The sequence below is a fragment of the Pongo abelii genome, chromosome 10 (assembly GCF_028885655.2).
Source record: "Pongo abelii isolate AG06213 chromosome 10, NHGRI_mPonAbe1-v2.0_pri, whole genome shotgun sequence".
In the NCBI taxonomy this organism is placed as follows: domain Eukaryota; kingdom Metazoa; phylum Chordata; class Mammalia; order Primates; family Hominidae; genus Pongo; species Pongo abelii.
Genome location: NC_071995.2, coordinates 92688401 through 92706670, shown reverse-complemented (window position 1 = coordinate 92706670; position 18270 = coordinate 92688401). Strand labels below are relative to the sequence as shown.

At 43.5% G+C, this 18270-nt stretch overlaps 1 protein-coding gene across 3 annotated transcripts in view; it reads right to left on the bottom strand.

Annotated features, from left to right (window-relative positions):
- PLXNC1 (plexin C1) overlaps positions 1-18270 on the bottom strand; it is a 159301-nt gene that overhangs the window by 137411 nt on the left and 3620 nt on the right. For all 3 annotated transcript variants that reach the window (XM_002823595.5, XM_054527490.2, XM_054527491.2), the window contains exon 2: positions 1150-1290. In XM_002823595.5, coding sequence (XP_002823641.3) covers positions 1150-1290 — 141 coding nt within the window. The remainder of the gene's footprint in view (positions 1-1149; positions 1291-18270) is intronic.

Below are 18270 nucleotides of genomic sequence, written 5' to 3'. Positions count from 1 at the left end.
CATTTCAGGCTGGAGGAGGTACAGTGTGAGCAAGTGTGGAAACAGGATCATATTTGGAAACAGGATCAAACAGGAGCAAGTAAATAGGTTTGGCTTGGGGATGGGGATGGTGGGGAATACGTGTGCAGAAGACAGAATTAGAGACTATCAGAAGAGGAAAGGGTTCTTCTGGGTTGTCTAGTAGAACTGTATTTTACTGGTAAGGAAATGAAGGCTCAGAGAGGTTAAGCAATTCACCTAAAGTCACACAGCGAGTTATCTGTGGGAGATCAGTTGAGGGAAACAGATCTACCATTATTCAATTAAGAATCTGAGCTGAGAGTAAATGGATGGCTGCAGAGAGGCCAAAGAATCTCAGTCTTTAGTCATAGAAATGGTGCAGTTCCTGACCAGGAGTGGTGTTGGAGACCACAGAAGGTCTTCAATAAATGCTTGCTGATGACATTGATAAGATGACCGCTAGATAACTTCAGACAAGTCATTTGGTATCTCTGATTTTATTTTCTCCTCCTCCCCTCTTCCCCTCTCATAAGTGAATAAAAACCTGCACTTGACCGGGGTGTGTCCATACAGTGGAGAAAAAATAGTCCTCTGAGATAAAAGTCAAGAGAAGTCTCAAAGGATTTTAGATCTCTAACCTCTCTGTGGTGTGTGTGGGTACAAAGGGCAGAAAACAAACCCCCTCTGTGGGTGGTAAGTGGGCTGGAGGGAAAGAACACCTGTTTTTTCTTCTTTTCAAGCCCTATAGTCTCTCATCTCTTTCAAGTTGTGAGAAATCAGGTGCTTTGTACATTTCCATGATAAAGGAGCTAGAACTAAAAGGTTACATGTCTTGGGAAGGTGAGTCAGGGTTGGGGCAGGGACCAGACCTCCATTTACCTCACCCAGGTGGCTTATGAGTAAGGAAGGAAAAATATCTTGGTGCACTCCTGGGCAGCAAGGTAGCTGATACTTCATTACAAGGCTACGGGGCATTCTTACATACAGAATTCCAGATTTTCTTCCAGGCCATTTCTGGGGGTCTTTAAGGAGTTCACAAAGTTCTTGGTTTGGTCTCATGTATAACCCAGAAGCATTAAAAAAATGTTTTTTTAAAGCACAAAATATCACCATTAAAATAGACATTTGAAGAAGGCACAGAAAACCAACCTTAAGTAACTGGCCATCTCCAGTCCCCAAGAACAAAACAGTCCTGTTCATTACCACGGTGCCATAAACGGATGTCAGGTCGGAATGGATCAAGGTAGATGATGCGATTGGTTGGACTCTTTCAGGTTGATCACCTTCTTTCTGAACATGCACACAAACGCACAAAAAAAAAATAATAATTTTTAACAACAATACTTCTCATTATACTGATGAAATGTCACTCATGCCCTCCTAGGCAGGATCTCACTTCTGGGCCCCACATATATTTTCTTAGACAAGATTCCCCGGGAGCAGCCTTTCATTACCTTGCAAAATCACCATACCTGCCAACCAAAGAAAACCCGTTTGCTATGTATGAATAGGTACGGAGTGCCAAAGCGAGCTGGCCATCTATTTAACATCCCCCAGCTGATATAAGAAGCTGAATTCCACTTTAGTGCCAAGAGACAGCCCACCGCCGAATTGGGAGGCACACTATCTTATACTTGGCTGTGTTCAAAATCCTGCCGCCAATTCATTTTAGCTAGGCGTTGGCTTCTGTGAGGTTAAACACAAACATTTCCCAAGATGTGACACGGACGATCCTGTTGGGTGTGACGGCAGAAAGGAGGGATTCTAGATTTACCAGAAGGGACCACAGGAAGCCCAAAGACAGGGTAGCTAATTCAGGGGGTGAAAAGGCAAAGATACTGTCGCGGACGATGGGTAGGATCAAGCCACAGAGCTAAGGAGGAACCAAGTTGAAGGGCCGGCCCTGGTGCTGATGCTTTTAAAAGGGAAAACAAAAAGTCTAACTCCCAACCTGAAGGCATTTAAATTGTCTGAGGCTCTGAGCACATGTAATGACACGCTTGGTCCTGATCATTAAATAAAGCCCCTCTTTAAACCCAGAGCAGAGAGAGTGTCGACCAAAATGTCTTTTTCTTTTTTGTTTAAAAGGAATGAAGTGCTTCGTGCTGCGTCCTGCCTTCAACGACAGGAAACTGAGTTTGTTACACAAATCTCTGGAAGATATGGAGCTAGGAAGAGCCGTTGCCGTCTGCAGCTTCTGAACACAGTGTGATAGCACACTTTATCTGCCAGAGCTCAGTTCCCAACTGTACTAAGGTTTTTAAAGGCACATTGAAGTTGCAGCCAGCAAACTTCAGTAAGCAACACAGCAACTCCTAAAACAGCCCTATTTGGGGAGGGGGAGGTAGCCACGCAGAGGCTAAGACTTATTAACTTCATTATATTATTGCCAACAGTGTTTATGTCTTTCAATTTATGTCTTATTAAATATTCATTATTTTTAAACCCACCAAGTTTCATTAACATCTAAACTAAATGGATTATGGGCTAAATTGATTTCTGAAGCCTTTAAAGTGCCATCTATATTTCTTTGTTGAGGTTGCGCTGCAAGGAAAAGATAAGCTAGCCAGGATTTGTCCAATGCCCTGATCACTTTTCAAGGAAAAGATGTCATAACCTAAGAGAAGGCGATGTTTTTGCATAAAATATTCTATAGTGAACTCGGTTTAAGAAGATTTAGGGAAAGCTCATTAGAGTTTTTTTTTTCTCCCTTGTTGAAAGATACTTTTCACGCAATACGGGAAGATGAGGAGCTGTCCTGTGAAAATTGAAGTTAAGGAAAAAAAATTCTCTGTGGGTCTAAGGATTGGAACAATAGATCACTCTTTAGATAAGGAAGTCTCATGACTATGAGCAGAAAAGGAAAAGTCGGATGACCTTTAGGATTAAAAAAATAAGTAAAACCATGCCACACATCTTGCTTTAAAATAAATCCAGAATTGTGCAAACGTAAGATCAGCTGACCATGCCTGTTATTTTTATTAAATATTTGAGCACTGCAGAGAGGCTAACGCGGAGAACAGGGCATCATCTCTGCCTGGGTATCCAGAATGTTCTAATACCACTATCTCTGGCTAGAGGACTCCATTCCCTTCATCTCACAACACAGAAAAAGTAATGGATGTGGACTGTAGATTATCCACAAGGACCAGATGGGACAGTGTACATCCAGGTCTGGTATACAGTAGGTGCTTAATACTGTACCTGTTCTAATTCACCGAACCATGGGTAGCCTTTCCTGAGGTGGGATGAGAGATCCTGTTTGTGAAAGACTGGATCCAAGAAAACAGAGGCAGCCCAAAAGCTAAAACGGAACAAGGAAAAATCCATCCCAAATTACCATCTCACCTTTCCCAGTGTCCTTCTCTGATTTCTGGCTGTCCTCAACAATTGTAGTTTTTTTTCAAAGTAAGTCCGGGATCAGCAGTATAGGTAACTGAGGCGGAGGATCGCTTGAGGCCAAGAGTTGGAGACCGGCCTGGGCAACATAGCAAGACCCCCATCTCTACAGAAATAAAAAATTAGCCAGGTGTGTGGCACACACCTGTTGTCCCACCTATTTAGGAGGCTGAGACAGGTGGATCGCTTGAGTCCAGGAGTTCCAGGTTACAGTGAGCTATGATTGAGCCACTGCACTCCAGCCTGGACAACAAAGTGAGACCCTACCTTAAAAAAAAAGTAGCATAGGTAAGTGGTGCAGCCATTAAATCAACATTCTCAAACTTGAGAGAACACCTGGCACTCGTTTACATTTGAGCTTGGTTCTCACTCACTGTGTGACCTGGGCAATTAATTTAACCCTGTTAGGGGTTAGCTTTCTAAACTATCTAATAAGGCTGATATGTCTGATTGGCAGGGTGGTTACGAAAAAGAGATGATAATAGTAATAATAATAATAATAATACCAGCTAACATGTATTAATACTTACTGTGTGCTACTTAAAGTATTTTATCATCTTACCTAATGAAGGCAGTATAGCATAGAGAGTCAGCCAGACCACCTAAGTTTGACTCCTGGCTCTGTCACTTTCTAGCTAAGTAATTTTGTACATGTGATTTAATCTCTCTGTGACTCAGTTTTCTCCTCTATATGATGGAAATGATGATAAGAGCACAGACTTTTTATGCCACAGACTTTTTATGAGGACTGGGTGAGTTTGTGCGTAAGCCTCAGTAAAGCTTAGAACAGGTTTGGCACATAGCAACACATAACCCATGCTTGCTATCATTACTTCATTTAAAAACACAAGTTACTGCCACACCCATGGCAGTTATTTTCTCTTTGCCAAGAAGAAGCCTAATTTTCTTCAGATAGCAATGAACCCAAGCCTGGTGGAAGGTATCGTTGGGCCAAGCCAAATGGCAGCTCCATTCCCTATTGCCAGACACTGGCGTTCCTAACCCTTAGAGCTGAGGGTGGTCACGTGGCCCAGTCCTGGGCAGGGAGATGTGAGAAGTCCACTGGAAGGATTTCTGGGAATAAGTTTCCTCCTTGATAACAGAAGCCTCTTGAGGAGAATCCGTTTGCCCTCTTCCCTCACTTCCTCCTCTGGAATACAGTTGTGTGATCTCATCACGTGTAGACTCGTGGCAACCATTCTGTTTCCATGAGATTCAAGATGAAGGATAGAAAGCAACATGCTAAGATTGGTGCAGGGAAAAGAAAAGAGATTCTACATTCCTGGAGACACCACTGAGCCACAGGCCTTCAACTTTTAAACATTTTACTAAGTCAACAATAGTTGCCATGGTTTAAGCCACTGTTGGTTGCGTTTTCTGCTACTTGGAACCAAAAGCAAGTCACTGTTTAAGAAATGACAATCATAGCTTGTTGGAGCGGACACTAAACTGCAGTTCTTCCTCAGCTGCAGGGACCAGGACGTGGACAAGTGCTTGTTCCTCTCACCATCCTGGAGGACCCTGGCCACAGTCAGGATTTTGTAGCCAATTACAACAGTGAGCCTGGAAGAAAATAGGAGAGGAGGCTTGGACCTCATGAAAACTCCAGGGGCTGCTCTGGCTGAATGGAAATGGATTCTTTTGTGCTGGAAACACACAGAAATGGACAGGTCCCTGTGAATGGGAAAAGGAACCCTTTGAGTGGCTTTCTTATGTTTATCGCAGCAAATGAAAACAAAAGAAAGACAGGCTCCGGAGAAACATCCTCACAAAAGTGAGGTTAATACCCAGGGAGCCAGGCAGAAGAAGGGGGAAACAGTGCAGTCAGCCCCGTGTCCAGAGATTATTCTTTCTCTCTTTTTTTCGGGCCTATTTTCTATCTTGCCCTTCTCTCCCCTTAGGGCATAATCGCTAATGTTGCTCTCAGCCTATTCTGTCCAGTTTATTATGTGTAATTTATTTCTGAATCCCAGCCTCTGCTTGTTCGTCTCTGTGTAACAAGGTTAATGCCTTGTGATGATGCTTTTGCCAGTTCTGCCTTTCATGACAAAATCCGATCTTGATTTCGCTCTAAACCTTGTCTCCCCTTTGGGCTTTCTTGGTTCCCTCAGAGTTGTCACTCTGCGTCTCCTTCCTGCCATGTATAAGCATAACGTCACGCCTACACGTTTGCCGGCTCTAAGAGGGAAACTTTTCTCAGTTGGAGGAGAAAGCTACCTTGGCTCAAACGATGTTTGGGCTGAAAGAAAGAGCTTTGGGCCTGATATAGCAAACTGGGACCAAAGCTCCTGAGGTGTGTGTGTGTTTGTGTGTGTGTGTGTGTGTGTGTGTGTGCAGGGAGTCATGGGCATATCATGAGGAAAACAATTAGACTTCTTTGCAGCTGCTTCATATGATTTTTCATGGACACTAATAAACACTCCCCCATTGTGCGACTGCACAACTGCAGGGGGTGCCAGTCATGCATTCCAGGGTGTGAAAGGCATCCTCTAGAGCTGAGCCACAGCTTGGCCCTGCCCCTACCATGTGAAAGATGGCCTGGCTCATCAAGGTTCGGGCAGGGGGCTCGCAGCCATGCTCGATTTTGCGGCATCATCGGGAGGGAATGGGCACAAAACTGGGGCCTCCAGTGTTGAGCACCAAGCAAGAGTCAAGTGTTTTACCCAGAAGGTGCTAAAAAGATTCCTGTATGTTGATTTTACCTTACCAGCTGGGAGGAAATACCAACTGGGTACCTATCAATTTCTTGTATATGATAAAATGCCTTTCTTGGGCAGTTAATTTTATATTCTGTTCCTTTTGGGATCCATTTGTTTTGAAGCAGTTTCATCATTTTCTGTTACTTCCCAAGGGGCCCACTTGCCATTAGGAAATCCCTGAAGGAGCCCTGCACCCAAGTTCTGGCCCCTGCTCTGTGCCTTATAGACTGCTTGATTCCAGCAAGTTAAGTCTCCTGAACCTCAGTGACTGTATCTGTAAAATGGACCCAATAATACCACATGCCCTGCCTCTCAGTGTTGTTGTGAGGTCCAGATGAAATCATGTATTTGAAAATAATCAGATTATTTTTATCCAGCTAAGGAGATGGAAAGGACAACTATTTGCCCAAGTCGGACAGTGATTTTATTAGCCAGGAAGGCTCGGGTTGCTGTTCTCCATTCTAGTGTATACAGTGTTGACCGGGATCTGACTAAGTTATGGCAGCTCTCTGATCGTCTGAAGGAAGAATTTACACTGGGGACCCAAATGATCAAAAGGAGACGTTCAAAGTGTACTTAGGGACACAGCTGGGCAGCCTCTAGACCAGGCAACATCGTTGGTGTACAGCACAGCCGTGGGAAGCATGCAAGGTTGTGAAGCTTGTATTTCACCACCTTCTACCCTCTCCCCTCCCTCCACAGGCCCCAGTGTCCCCAGCCACCCAGGCCAACCCACCAGCAAAGTCCCACTCTCCAAGATTCATCCTTCCTTCTTCCTGCTTTATGTCCCTTCCCCACCCCCACCAAACCTCCTTCTCCTCCCTATGGCTAACTTCAGTCAATTACTTATAAAAAGACGACCTGACTCAAATAATTCACAAAAAGATATGAATGGCAGATAGTGTGAAAACTGCATTTTCCTAGATTCTTTTTTTTTATTATTATTATTTTGAGACAGAGTCTCACTGTGTTGCCCAGGCTGGAGTGCAGTGGCACGACCTCGGCTCACTGCAACCTCTGACTCCCAGGTTCAAGCGATTCTCCTGCCTCAGCCTCCCGAGTAGCTACAGGTGCCTGCCACCATGCCTGGCTAATTTTTGTAGTTTTAGTAAAGATGGGGTTTCACTATGTTGGCCAGGCTGGTCTTGAACTCCTGACCTCATGATCCGCCCACCTTGGCTTCCCAAAGTGCTGGCATTACAGATGTGAGCCACCACGCCCGGCCCTAGGTTCTTAGAATTGAAAGAGACTCAGTCCACCAGTGCTTTTCCAGGAGGAAACAACTGGCATTCTACATGGGATGGCTCCTCATCATGGGAGCTGTCCCGTGTGATGCGGGACTTCTAGCATTCCTCACTCCTGTCCACAAAGCAGTGCCCTCCATTATGTTGACTACTGTGAAAGTCGCTCCCCAACATTTCTCAACATCTCCTAAGTAAATGTCATCATCCCCTGTTAAGAACCACTGAAATCTGTGACATGGTTTCAGAGTTGCTGACAAATGGTTATCTAGACTTTTCTTCCCTCTGGCCCTGCTCCCCATCACGGTCAACGGCACCACTAATCACCCTCGACTCTTCTCTTTCTGTCACTCCCCACATCCAATACATTAAAAATCTCAGTTGAATTTCCCAATAATCTCAAATTCACCTTCTCTATCTCTACAGGCTCTATTCAGCCCAAGTGTCCATTCATTTCCCTCCCAATCTAGTGCAAGAGTCTCTTGGTGTCTCCCTTTTAACTTTCAATTTATTATCTGTCCAGTAGCCAAAGTGATCTTTTAAAATATGAAACAGGTCCTGTTACTACCTTGACTAAAATTCTCCAATGGCTTCCCATCACAATGCTGAGAACTGAATCCATATGCCTCCCCAGACTCTCCCTGAGCTGATCCCTGATGACGTCTTCACACCCATTCCTCGCCATTCTTCTCCTCCTGCACTCTGCTTCTGCGCTCCAAGTCCAGTCGCTTTCTTTCAGACTCTTGGGACACATCGCCATCTTTCTGCCTCAGGGCCTTTGCACTTGCTACTTCTTCTAGCCCCACCCCCCTTCACTCCCTTGTAGGCTGGCTCTTTTCAATCTGTCAGGTTTCAAGTTGAATGTCACCTACTCGTGGACACATGACCATAGCTCTTCCCGTTCCTACCTCAGTTTTTATTCTGAATCACAGCACTCCATTTATTTCCTTCAAAATACTTATTATAACTATTGTTTTTAAAAACTTACTGTCTCCCAGTAGACTCCATCTTTATAAGATCGACTATCTTCAATAGTATTGTATTCTACACTTCGAATGCAGCATCCACCTCAGCATCTGGCATGGAGTAGGTTGTCAATAAATGCTTATCAAAGGGATAAATAAATACACGGGTCAATGTTTGAATACTTTCAGTCAATATCTCATCAGGCAACTATGATACATTGATAAGTAGGCCTAATCATTACTGAGTTCTTTAATTGAGCCAAGATTGGTCCCTTGTAAATAGTGGGCCTTGGTTCTGCCTTGGGGAGCAATAGAAAACCACCCCAGACCTCCCATTACCATGTAAATTGGCCTTCTCTGAATTTCACATCCATAGCTCATCGATAGCTTGTAAGAGACAGTTTCTGGGTCTCTCGCCATCTCAGTCCATCAACAGTCAACAGATTCAGTGTACTTAAAACGTGCCTCTAAGAAGTAAACAGAGTACTTTAGGTGTGCTCTGACCAAAGCAAATAATAATAGGATTGTCCTTTCCCATGATTCAAATGCATATTTTTAAGAACAATGCTCTATCATTGTGTTCTTTCAAATAAAAGTAGCTGATGGTAGCATGGAAGAATAGAAAGAACAAGTGATTTAGAGTAAAAAATATGTGGTTTCAAGTTCAAGCTCTATTACTTATGAGCTGTAAGTGTTTAGACAGTCATTTATCCTTTCTGAGCTTTCTCTACCCACCCATCCACTCATCCACCCACCCATCCACTCATCCACCTATTATTTATGGAGCACTTGCTGTTGACCAAGTACTTGATCTGTAAAATACAGATGGGAACAATCTCCCTATTGTCAAAATAAACCAGTCAAATGAGTTTTGAAATAAAATGCAAAACTTTGCATTTCGTGTCATTGGTTTCTGAAACACTTGGTAACCAAAATGAATGGTTAGAGTGGGGCTCCACTGATATCCACAGTTCATGAACAGAATTCAGGGAATCCATGAAACTGGATGAAAAAAAAAATCTTTATTCTAGGGAGCTCTAACTGGAACTTAGCATTTCCTTTAATCACGGATTCAGGTCACAGCAGTATTTACTGAACCTGTGACTTTGTCACCAAAAGAAATCAGATATTTTCATATTATTTGATAGTTGTGCAGATATCTCAAAGCATCATTTATGCTCATCTCTACTTTGAAATTATGGTAGTTACTGCCTCTAGATCTTGCTGTTGAATGTGTTAAGATATATTACTATACCTGTAATTGAAAAAACATTTTGGTAGATCGATATATTAATATATTACGCCTATTTTGCAATCCAATGTTTTCATTTCATGCATTAAAAAACATTATTCTGTCAGGGGGTCTACAGGCTGCATTAGAGGTCTACAGCACAAGAGCTCTGCAGGGTTATGAAGAAACATATTGCTAAGTGCGGGGGCTGACACTAGGTTACACCTACAGCCACCAGCTGCTCCAGGCTATTCCCTCCTCTATTGCCTCAGAGAAGCAAGGCTTTGCACTCGGAATCCAATTTTTAAAAGGGGTCAATGATAGAGAAAGGAGCCTCAGGAGAAGACCAAGGGGCGATGATCAGGAACAGCTGGTGTGTTAGGTAACACGCTTCCTCAGTCAGGTTGCGGGGAGACGGGATGACAAGGAATCCTGGCTAATTGGGAAGGGAGTCAAAAGGAAATACTCTTCCCTGTCGCTGCCCAGCTTTTACTTTTCCTCAAAACAGAGCCCCAGTGTCAACTCCTCTTGGACGCACTCATCTCACCATGCTATAATCACTATCTTCTCCACCAGATGAAGAGTACCTTCTTTCCAGTTCTAGAAACACTTACTGAGGGCTCACTCACCATGTGTTAGCCAACCTGATAGATGCCTGGGAAAGAAAGATGAGCCAGACCTGGCTACTCCCCTCAGTGCACATATAGCCCAAACAGGGATGTGTGGGGCCTGACACAGGGCCTGGCACATTCTAAGGTTTATGGAGCGGATCCCCAACTCCTAACTTCATTGCCAACTCCCTACTTAGCAACTCTTCCTGTCTTCCTGGATGTCCCAAGGCATCTAAAAATCAACAAAAATTAAACTTATCCTCTAATTGGTCCTCCACATCTTAAAAACCTATTTCACTTCATCCCTCCTCTCCATCCTCATTGCTGCAACCTCAGTTCAGCTCTTCAATGTCCCTCAGTTGAATGATTGCAATAAACAAAATCCATCTGTTTCTCTCCATATTTGTCACCACTGCTCGTGGCCAAGGTGACATTATTTCTTGCCTGGACTACTGCAGGAGCCTCCTGCAGGTTTTCCTTCTTCCACTGTGGCCAATCTCTCATCCATTCCCCACAGGGCAGCCGTTATTTAGGAATTCAAATCCAATCATTTCACTTCCCTTCAAAGGCTCTCCTGTGCTCGGAGAAGAAAATCTAATCGCCTTCCCACTGCCAAGGAGGCCTGCAGGCTAGGCCTGCTGCTTCCTTCTCCAGCCTCCTCCCCTCATACTCTCCCCTCTACCTCCCTAGCCTCAACCACACTAGCATTTTGCTCTCCACAACCACCAAGACCAGGATGTTCCATCTTTGAGTCCTTGCACGTGCCCTCCAGTCTGCCAGCAGTGCTCCTCCCAGATCTGCATGGGAAACCTGCAACCGGCCTTTCTTATATTCCTGGTGTCAATTCGGCCTCCTTAAATAGCACTTACCCCAACACCCACACCCCCAAATGCCTCTGCTACATTACCTGTTTAGTGAAGTGCCTCCGTTTCTTCATCTTTAAAATGGTAGTAATAATACAGCCCATTTTGTAAAGTTACAGTGAGGATTAGATGAGTTAATATTGGTAAAGTGCTTAGAATAATGATATACAGTAGGTGCGCTGTAAATTTTAGCTATCATATTAACGTAAAAGTAACTATTAATTTGCCAAATGTTTATTGTCTGCCCTATTTACCATGATATAAATATCTCCACACATTGCTTGGCACATAATAGGAGCTCAAGAAAGTATTTGAACAAATGATAGTCCTTCTAATAAGGTGCTTTGCCTCCAACCTTATTGCAGCCACTTTATGTTCTGAGTAATCTTTCTAGAACACATTCAGATTGTGTCTGTTTATAATCCCGCTGTTGTACTCCATCAACCTTAGCCATGGTTTTCACACCCTGCTCTAGAAGTTCCTTGGAGATGCCTCAGGGACAGGCCTGGATGGGGTGTGGCAAGTTGTAGGGCTCCGGAAACTCCCAAACCCTGCTTTCTCCCGTGTTCCCAGCACTTGGTAGTTGGTCTTACAAAGAGAACCAAGTCAATGATAATTTTTCTCAAGAGACAGGGTCGTGTTATGTTGTTCAGGCTGGATTTGAACTCCTGGGCTCAAGTGATCTTCCTGTCTCAGCTTCCCAAGTAGCTGGACTACAAATATGTGCCACTACACCTGGCTAAGATTTTTATTTTTATTTTTGTAGAGATGAGGTCTTGCTACGTTGCCCAGGCTAGTCTTAAAACTCCTGGGCTCAAGTGATCCACCTGCCTTGGCCACCCAAGGTGCTGGGATTACGGGCATGCGCCAACTGCTCCCTGCCTAATGATAATTTTCTAATCTTTTTCTCATATGGAGCTTCCGATTGATCATTTATTTTAAAGGCAAGGTTTGGGAAGTCTAGAGGACCAACCATCAGGATAAAATCCAACCACCTTTGCCCGTCTCATTAAGCCCTTCACCATCTGGACCTGCACACTCGTTTCTGGACATTTCGCAGCCTGGTGAGCTGCGTGTGGTTCCCAGGCTTACTCAACTTCCTGCTTGTGCACAAGCTGTGCCTTCTCTCTAGAACTCCCTTCTCTGCCTTCTCACTCAGCTTCAAGGTGCAGCTCAAGCATTACCTCTCTGAAGCCTCCCGGATCCTCCCAGGCTGAGTGTAATGCCTCTTTTTGGGACTTCCACAGCAGCTTTTGGTCACATCTGTCTTGCCATGAGTATCAGACTGTATGGGAAAGGTTTGCTTTACTCTCATTCTTTCTATAATAGCAGGAGTCAACAAACCACCACCTGTGGGCCAAATCTGGTTTGCTGCCTGTTTTTCAAACGGCCCATGAGCTAAGAATAGCTTTTGCATTTTAAAATGGTTGAAAAGAATCAAAAAAAGAATAACTCATGACAAGTGAAAATTACAGGGAATTCACATTTCGGTGTCCATAACGTTTTAATGGAACACAGCCTTGCCTGTTCATTTATGTATTGTCCATGGCTGTGTTCACACTACAGCAGCAAAATTGAGCAGTTGTGATATGGACTGTATGCAGCCTGCAAAGCTGAAAATATTGATGACCTGGCCCTTTACAGAAAGAGTTTGCTGACCCCTGCATAACAGCATTGACCAGGGCGGTGGGATGGAAATAGGGCCAAATCCCCCTAGTAACTTCTGTAAGGAAAGCACTATGTGTAGCTATTGAACAGACAATCCAACCAACATGAAAATCAACTACTGAAACTGAAAAATGAACGTCACAGTTCTATTTGTTTTTGTGATCACATAAAAATTAGCATTTCATCAAGATAGAAAATCAAAACTAAGAAAAATGATAAGCACATTTCATAAAAAAACAATAAGAAAACGTACCACTGCCATGGCCCCACTTTGATGAACAGGTTAGACCCATGCTGGCCACACACTGTTCCCAAGTTGACTTTGGGGTTTCCCGGTCTTCATCATCTGTGTGCCAATGCATGTTTGGGGAAGGGAGTGGTCATCAAAAAACTTTAAGGGAGGCAGATTTGACACTATTGTATGCTACTGTAGTCAAGGTGTTGGTCTTGGTGTGGCTCTTCCACCATCCTGTTCTAAGGGAATCCACCTGCAGCACCTGCTGGGGACAATTGCATGTTTGATCCTCTTCTAGTCGGACCAGGGGCCAGTACCTGCCCCAAGGCTTACAAATCCCTACACTGAACTCAGGCTCATCATCTGGTGTGAAAGATGAACTGGACTCAACTCTCTCTCCTGGCAACTTGGACTAAATAATACAGAAAGTCATTGCCAGTTAGTAGCCAAAGCCGAAGGTGACAGGCTGTTAAGATGTACAGTGGGAGGCAAATGTGCTGGCTTATGCCTATAATCCTAGCACTTCAGAAGGACCGCTTCAGCTCAGGAGATTGAGACCAGCATGGGCAACATAGCAAGACCTCATCTTTACCAAAAATAAAAATAAAAAATCAGCCTGGCATGGTGGTGTGTGCCTGTAGTCCCAGCTACTTGGGAAGCTGAGGTGGGAGGATCGCTTGAACCCAAGAGTTCGAGGCTGCAATAAGCTATGATCATGCCACTGCACTCCAGCCTAGGTGACAGGGTGAGACTCTGTTTAAAAAAAAAAAAGTTTCTAGTGTCTCTCCTCCAGGAACCATATTGTTTAAGAAATGATTTTATTCCAATTAGCTGGGCATGATAGCACCTGCCTGTGGTCCCAGCTACTCAGGAGGCTGGGGCAGGAGAATCGCTTGAATCCAGGAGGAGGTAGTTGCAGTGAGCCGAGATTGTGCCACTGCACTCTAGCCTGGGCAACAGAGTGAGACCCTGTTTCAAGAAAAAAAAAAAAAAGATAGACAGTGGGGATCAATGCAGGCCCGAGGCATACTCAGGTGGGAGGGAGTAGATGTTTGAGGAAGCAGAGGAGGTCATTTGGTAGGAGGATGGTGCAAAACAGCCAGGCTAAGTCATGTTAACAGGGAGACTAAGGAAGGAGCATCCATCATTTGCTGATGCTGACTGAGCTCCTTTAAGCTGCCTTGAATGTGGAACCACCTTCCAACTGCATATCAAGGAGCCTGTCCTAACACTATTAGTAGTAATGATGGTAATGATAGTAAACACAGACATAACATTTACTATGAGTCAAGCAGTTAGTAGTATTCATTCTATACTTATTAACTCGTGAATCCAGACAATAATCCTATGAAACCAAGAGGATCCCTACTTATAGATGAAGAAACTGAGGCACAGAAAGGTTGAATAATTTGTCTACAGTCCCACAACTGGTAACTGGTAGCTTTGGCCCCAATTGACCTGGTTCCAGTGACTGTGCATATAACCATTACACAGCATTGCTTTTATTCCTAGATTACCATGTAATTCCATGTGTTTCTGTCCACAGTATCCCTCATCCCTTTATCTGAGCTTACTCAAGTAAATCTTTATTCCATGCAACCAACTGTACATGACTAGGATAGAAATTGGTATCAGGATTGATGTTGTAAAGAATGGACCCTTGGAGAGAATGTCTGGTGTGTGGAATTGGTTCTGGCGTACAGCACAATAGAAGACTCTAGACATCCCCCCATATCTGGGAATGAAATACAAATAAACTGTTACATGCAAGAGTGAAGGAGCTAATTAAACTATGGCTTATAGGTTTTTGAGATTCAGACTCTAAGCCCCAAAATGGCAAGTCTTTAAAGGGCTTTCGAGGTATTGCCTTTGATCAGTGAGGAGGGAATAAGGAATATCAAGAGTGGTAAAATGTGTTGGTTACTTTTCATGGCCCTAAGTAAAACGCAAGGAAAAAAAATGTGACAAGTTCCTATCCCAGGTGCCTCAGTTGGAATACAAGGAAAATTGTTTTATTTTACAACAGTGGTTCTTAAACCTAAGCATGACTTCAAATCACTTTGAGAGCTTGCTAAAATATAGATTGCCAGTCCCACCCCAACCTCTGGAGCTTCTGATTTAGTAAGTCTGGTGTAGAGTCCAAGAATGTGCATTTCTAGCAAGTTCCCAGGTGATGCTCATGCTGCTGGGCCAGAGTCCACACTTTAAGGACCACTGCCTACAGCATAAAGCCCTTTCCTCTCATAGTTGAAAGGCAATAAAAAATTACACCATAGAAGTTCCAACTATGCTAGGTTTCCATGGTCAAAAGTAACTCTCAGATTGGCAACACCAGAAGCCAGGTATTCCAATGAATGGAAGTACCTGGGAAGAGCTGAAGGAGTGAAGGACACCATGTAACCTAAAACTACGGAAGGAAGGGGCCCTGACACATCAGGCATTAAGAAAAAGACAATGGTTAAGGGAGTATGAGGTGACCAGACTCCCAGAAAGTGTTGCTGCTGAGTATAGAAAACATTTCCAACATGATTCTCTACGATCCTTCATTTATTCATTCAACAAATATTTCTGAAGTCCCAACTACATACTGGGTACTATGCTAGGTAAGGGGGATTCAACAAGAATACCCTTTGAGATCATGTATAGGCCTGCATGCTCAGAACACCAACACTGTCTAGAAGTTCACAGTTAAGAAACTACAATCCTTCCAGAGTCAGAACTTCAGGTGGTCACCATGCAAACCTAGAAACTCAGCTCATAACTAAGGATTCTCTGCTGTATCCTATGCCTGTGTCCACAAAAAGCTGGTCTTAGCATAGCCGTTGTAAGGGCCTAGCTTGCTCCATACAGGATAGGGTTGACATCAGGACCTAATGTCCATGGTGACAGACTGTCCATAGCAGTGGACATGTACACATTATTGCATGTAGTAATTATCTAACCCTTCGTGCTTTGGTTTCTTTATTTATAAGTGGGGAATCCCATTTCCTTGATAGCAATATTCTCTGGATTCATGAGTCAATGTGTATAGAATAAGCACTACTTGACCCATAGAAAATGCCGTGTGCTTTGGATGTCTTTACTATCATCACCATCATGATTATTAATAGTAATAGGGTAGGGCTCCTTAATATAGACTTGTAAGGTGGCTAAAAGCTCAGGTCCTAGAGCTGGACCACCCAGGTTCTAAATCCTCTGCTATTTTCCAGCTATGGAACCTAACAGAAGCTCTCTGGGCCTTAATTTTCTCATCTCTAATCATCATGATAACTACAGTCCTTGCCCCATATGGTGAATGAGAATCAACAGAAAATAAGGCATGTAAACTGCTTCACACAAAACCTGGCCATAATAACTATTCAGTAGATAGTAGCTATGATTGCTTTCCCCCTCTTTCTAAGTGTGTGCTGTCACGGCAATTGTCCTTTTTGAATCCATTTTTGCATATCATATGTGTATATGAGGGTAAAATCACCATCTAGTCTACAGACTGCAAAATGGCTTGACAAAATCATAACAGAAACTGGAAGAGAAATAAACATCACAAGAAGACTGCGGATTTTGAGGTCAACAGGCTGCATCGCCAAGTGGAACTGGGATGTCACTTCTCCACACATGATCCTTGGGTTGCTGTCTGTTGGACAGCATGTAAGCATTCTGTGGTTGTCTGTGTGAGAGTTAAATTATGTCAGGCTTTAGAATTATGTAAGTGTGGAAGAAAGGGGTGTGTCCCCCTACAAAGGGTAGAATGAACTACAGAACAAACTAGAATGATCTAGAGTCCTGTGGACCAATACTGTAGGAAAACGTACCACCTTCAATGTCTACAGAGGGGTGGCTGCCATGTCTAAACCACAAGTGACCCCAGAACCCAACAGTGGTGGCCAAACAAGTCTGGAGCCATCAAACTCCACAAACTCGAACACAAACACTTTCTATGTATCACGTTGCTGTGCCGGGGTAGTGAGAGTTCAGAAAGGGAGGAAGTCAAATTGATTAACTTGTGCATAATTAAAAACATTCATTTTTATACTAATCCAAGCACAGGTGTGTTATAAAAAAGAAAGAAAAAAAGGAAAGAGACCACATGAAGTTCTAAAACACAACCCAAGATTAGGGGCATGTACTGCCTTCTGAGGTTACCCTCTAGCTTCAACCCCACATCCTAGGGGAGGTTGTTTGCTGCCAATTTGATTAGGGGACCTTCAAGGGAAAGTTCGAGAAACCCTGGGGTGGTGGGAAGAGTAGAGATGTAGACATTGGAAGACCTGGATTTAAGGTGGAGGGCTTTGGCACTTAACTATCTTGAGCAAGTTGCTTAACGGATCTTTAGCCTCCTCATCTGGAAAATGAAATCATCCCCATAGAATCAACCTCAGACTTGACGCGGGGCTCAAAAGAAATAATACATGTGGAAGTGCTGTACAAATATCACAGAAGATTATTAGAGAGAGGGTCTACAGAAATCGGTTGCCTTAGCACATTTGAGAGCTGCAGTTAACTTGCTACAGTTGTGAAAGTGGATTCAAAGTTGGTGGCAAGGCAGAAAAAGTAATGGTCCAGTGTGTAAACAGCTGAGTACACACTCATTACACAAGCATCTCGTAAATCACTGCTTAGCAGAAGCTGGAGAGGAGGATCAGTGATAAAAGAGAACCAGGAAGTGGCAAAATAAAACCCAGTCAGTCCTGTCACTTTTCTACCTACGGATGATTGAAGATGGAAAATAAGAGCCAGCTAGGAGGAGAGGGAGAACGAAGGCAAGCAAATCGAGCCGCTTGTGCCTTGCAGCCTGTGGATTACTGTTAAAATTACTGTGTCTGCTCTAAAGGAATCACTGTTGGAATCTATTGAGGTTCCCTCTAGAGTGTTTCAAGTCCTGCTCCTGTTTTAGGCACCTATAATTCAGCATGCCTTTTCAAAAACACATTCAAGACCTGAAAATAAAATGCAGAACAAATGCAATCAAATGACATCATTCTTCTGAGTGACAGCCAGGGGCACACCGATCCCATGACCCCATTACACAAGGTTGCAATCTGCTATTGTCCTTTCAGTGGCAAAATCAGTGGCACCCAGCACAGAGCATTGCTTACACTAGCAGGCATCAAACAAATATTTGTTGAATTGAGTATCTTCTCTACCTATTTAATAGGTTAGAAAATTGTCAGCTTTTTCATCAAAACTACCACCCTTTTTCATTCAAACTCCTCTTGAAATTCAATTCCATTAAGGCTTTTCAATGCATACTAGCAGCAAGGAATTTACTTAAATGAAAAAAAAAATGCAAAACTCCAAGCTCCCACCTGTGCAGCCATGACATGCTATTGTTTGAACCAGAGTATATTATTTAACTTG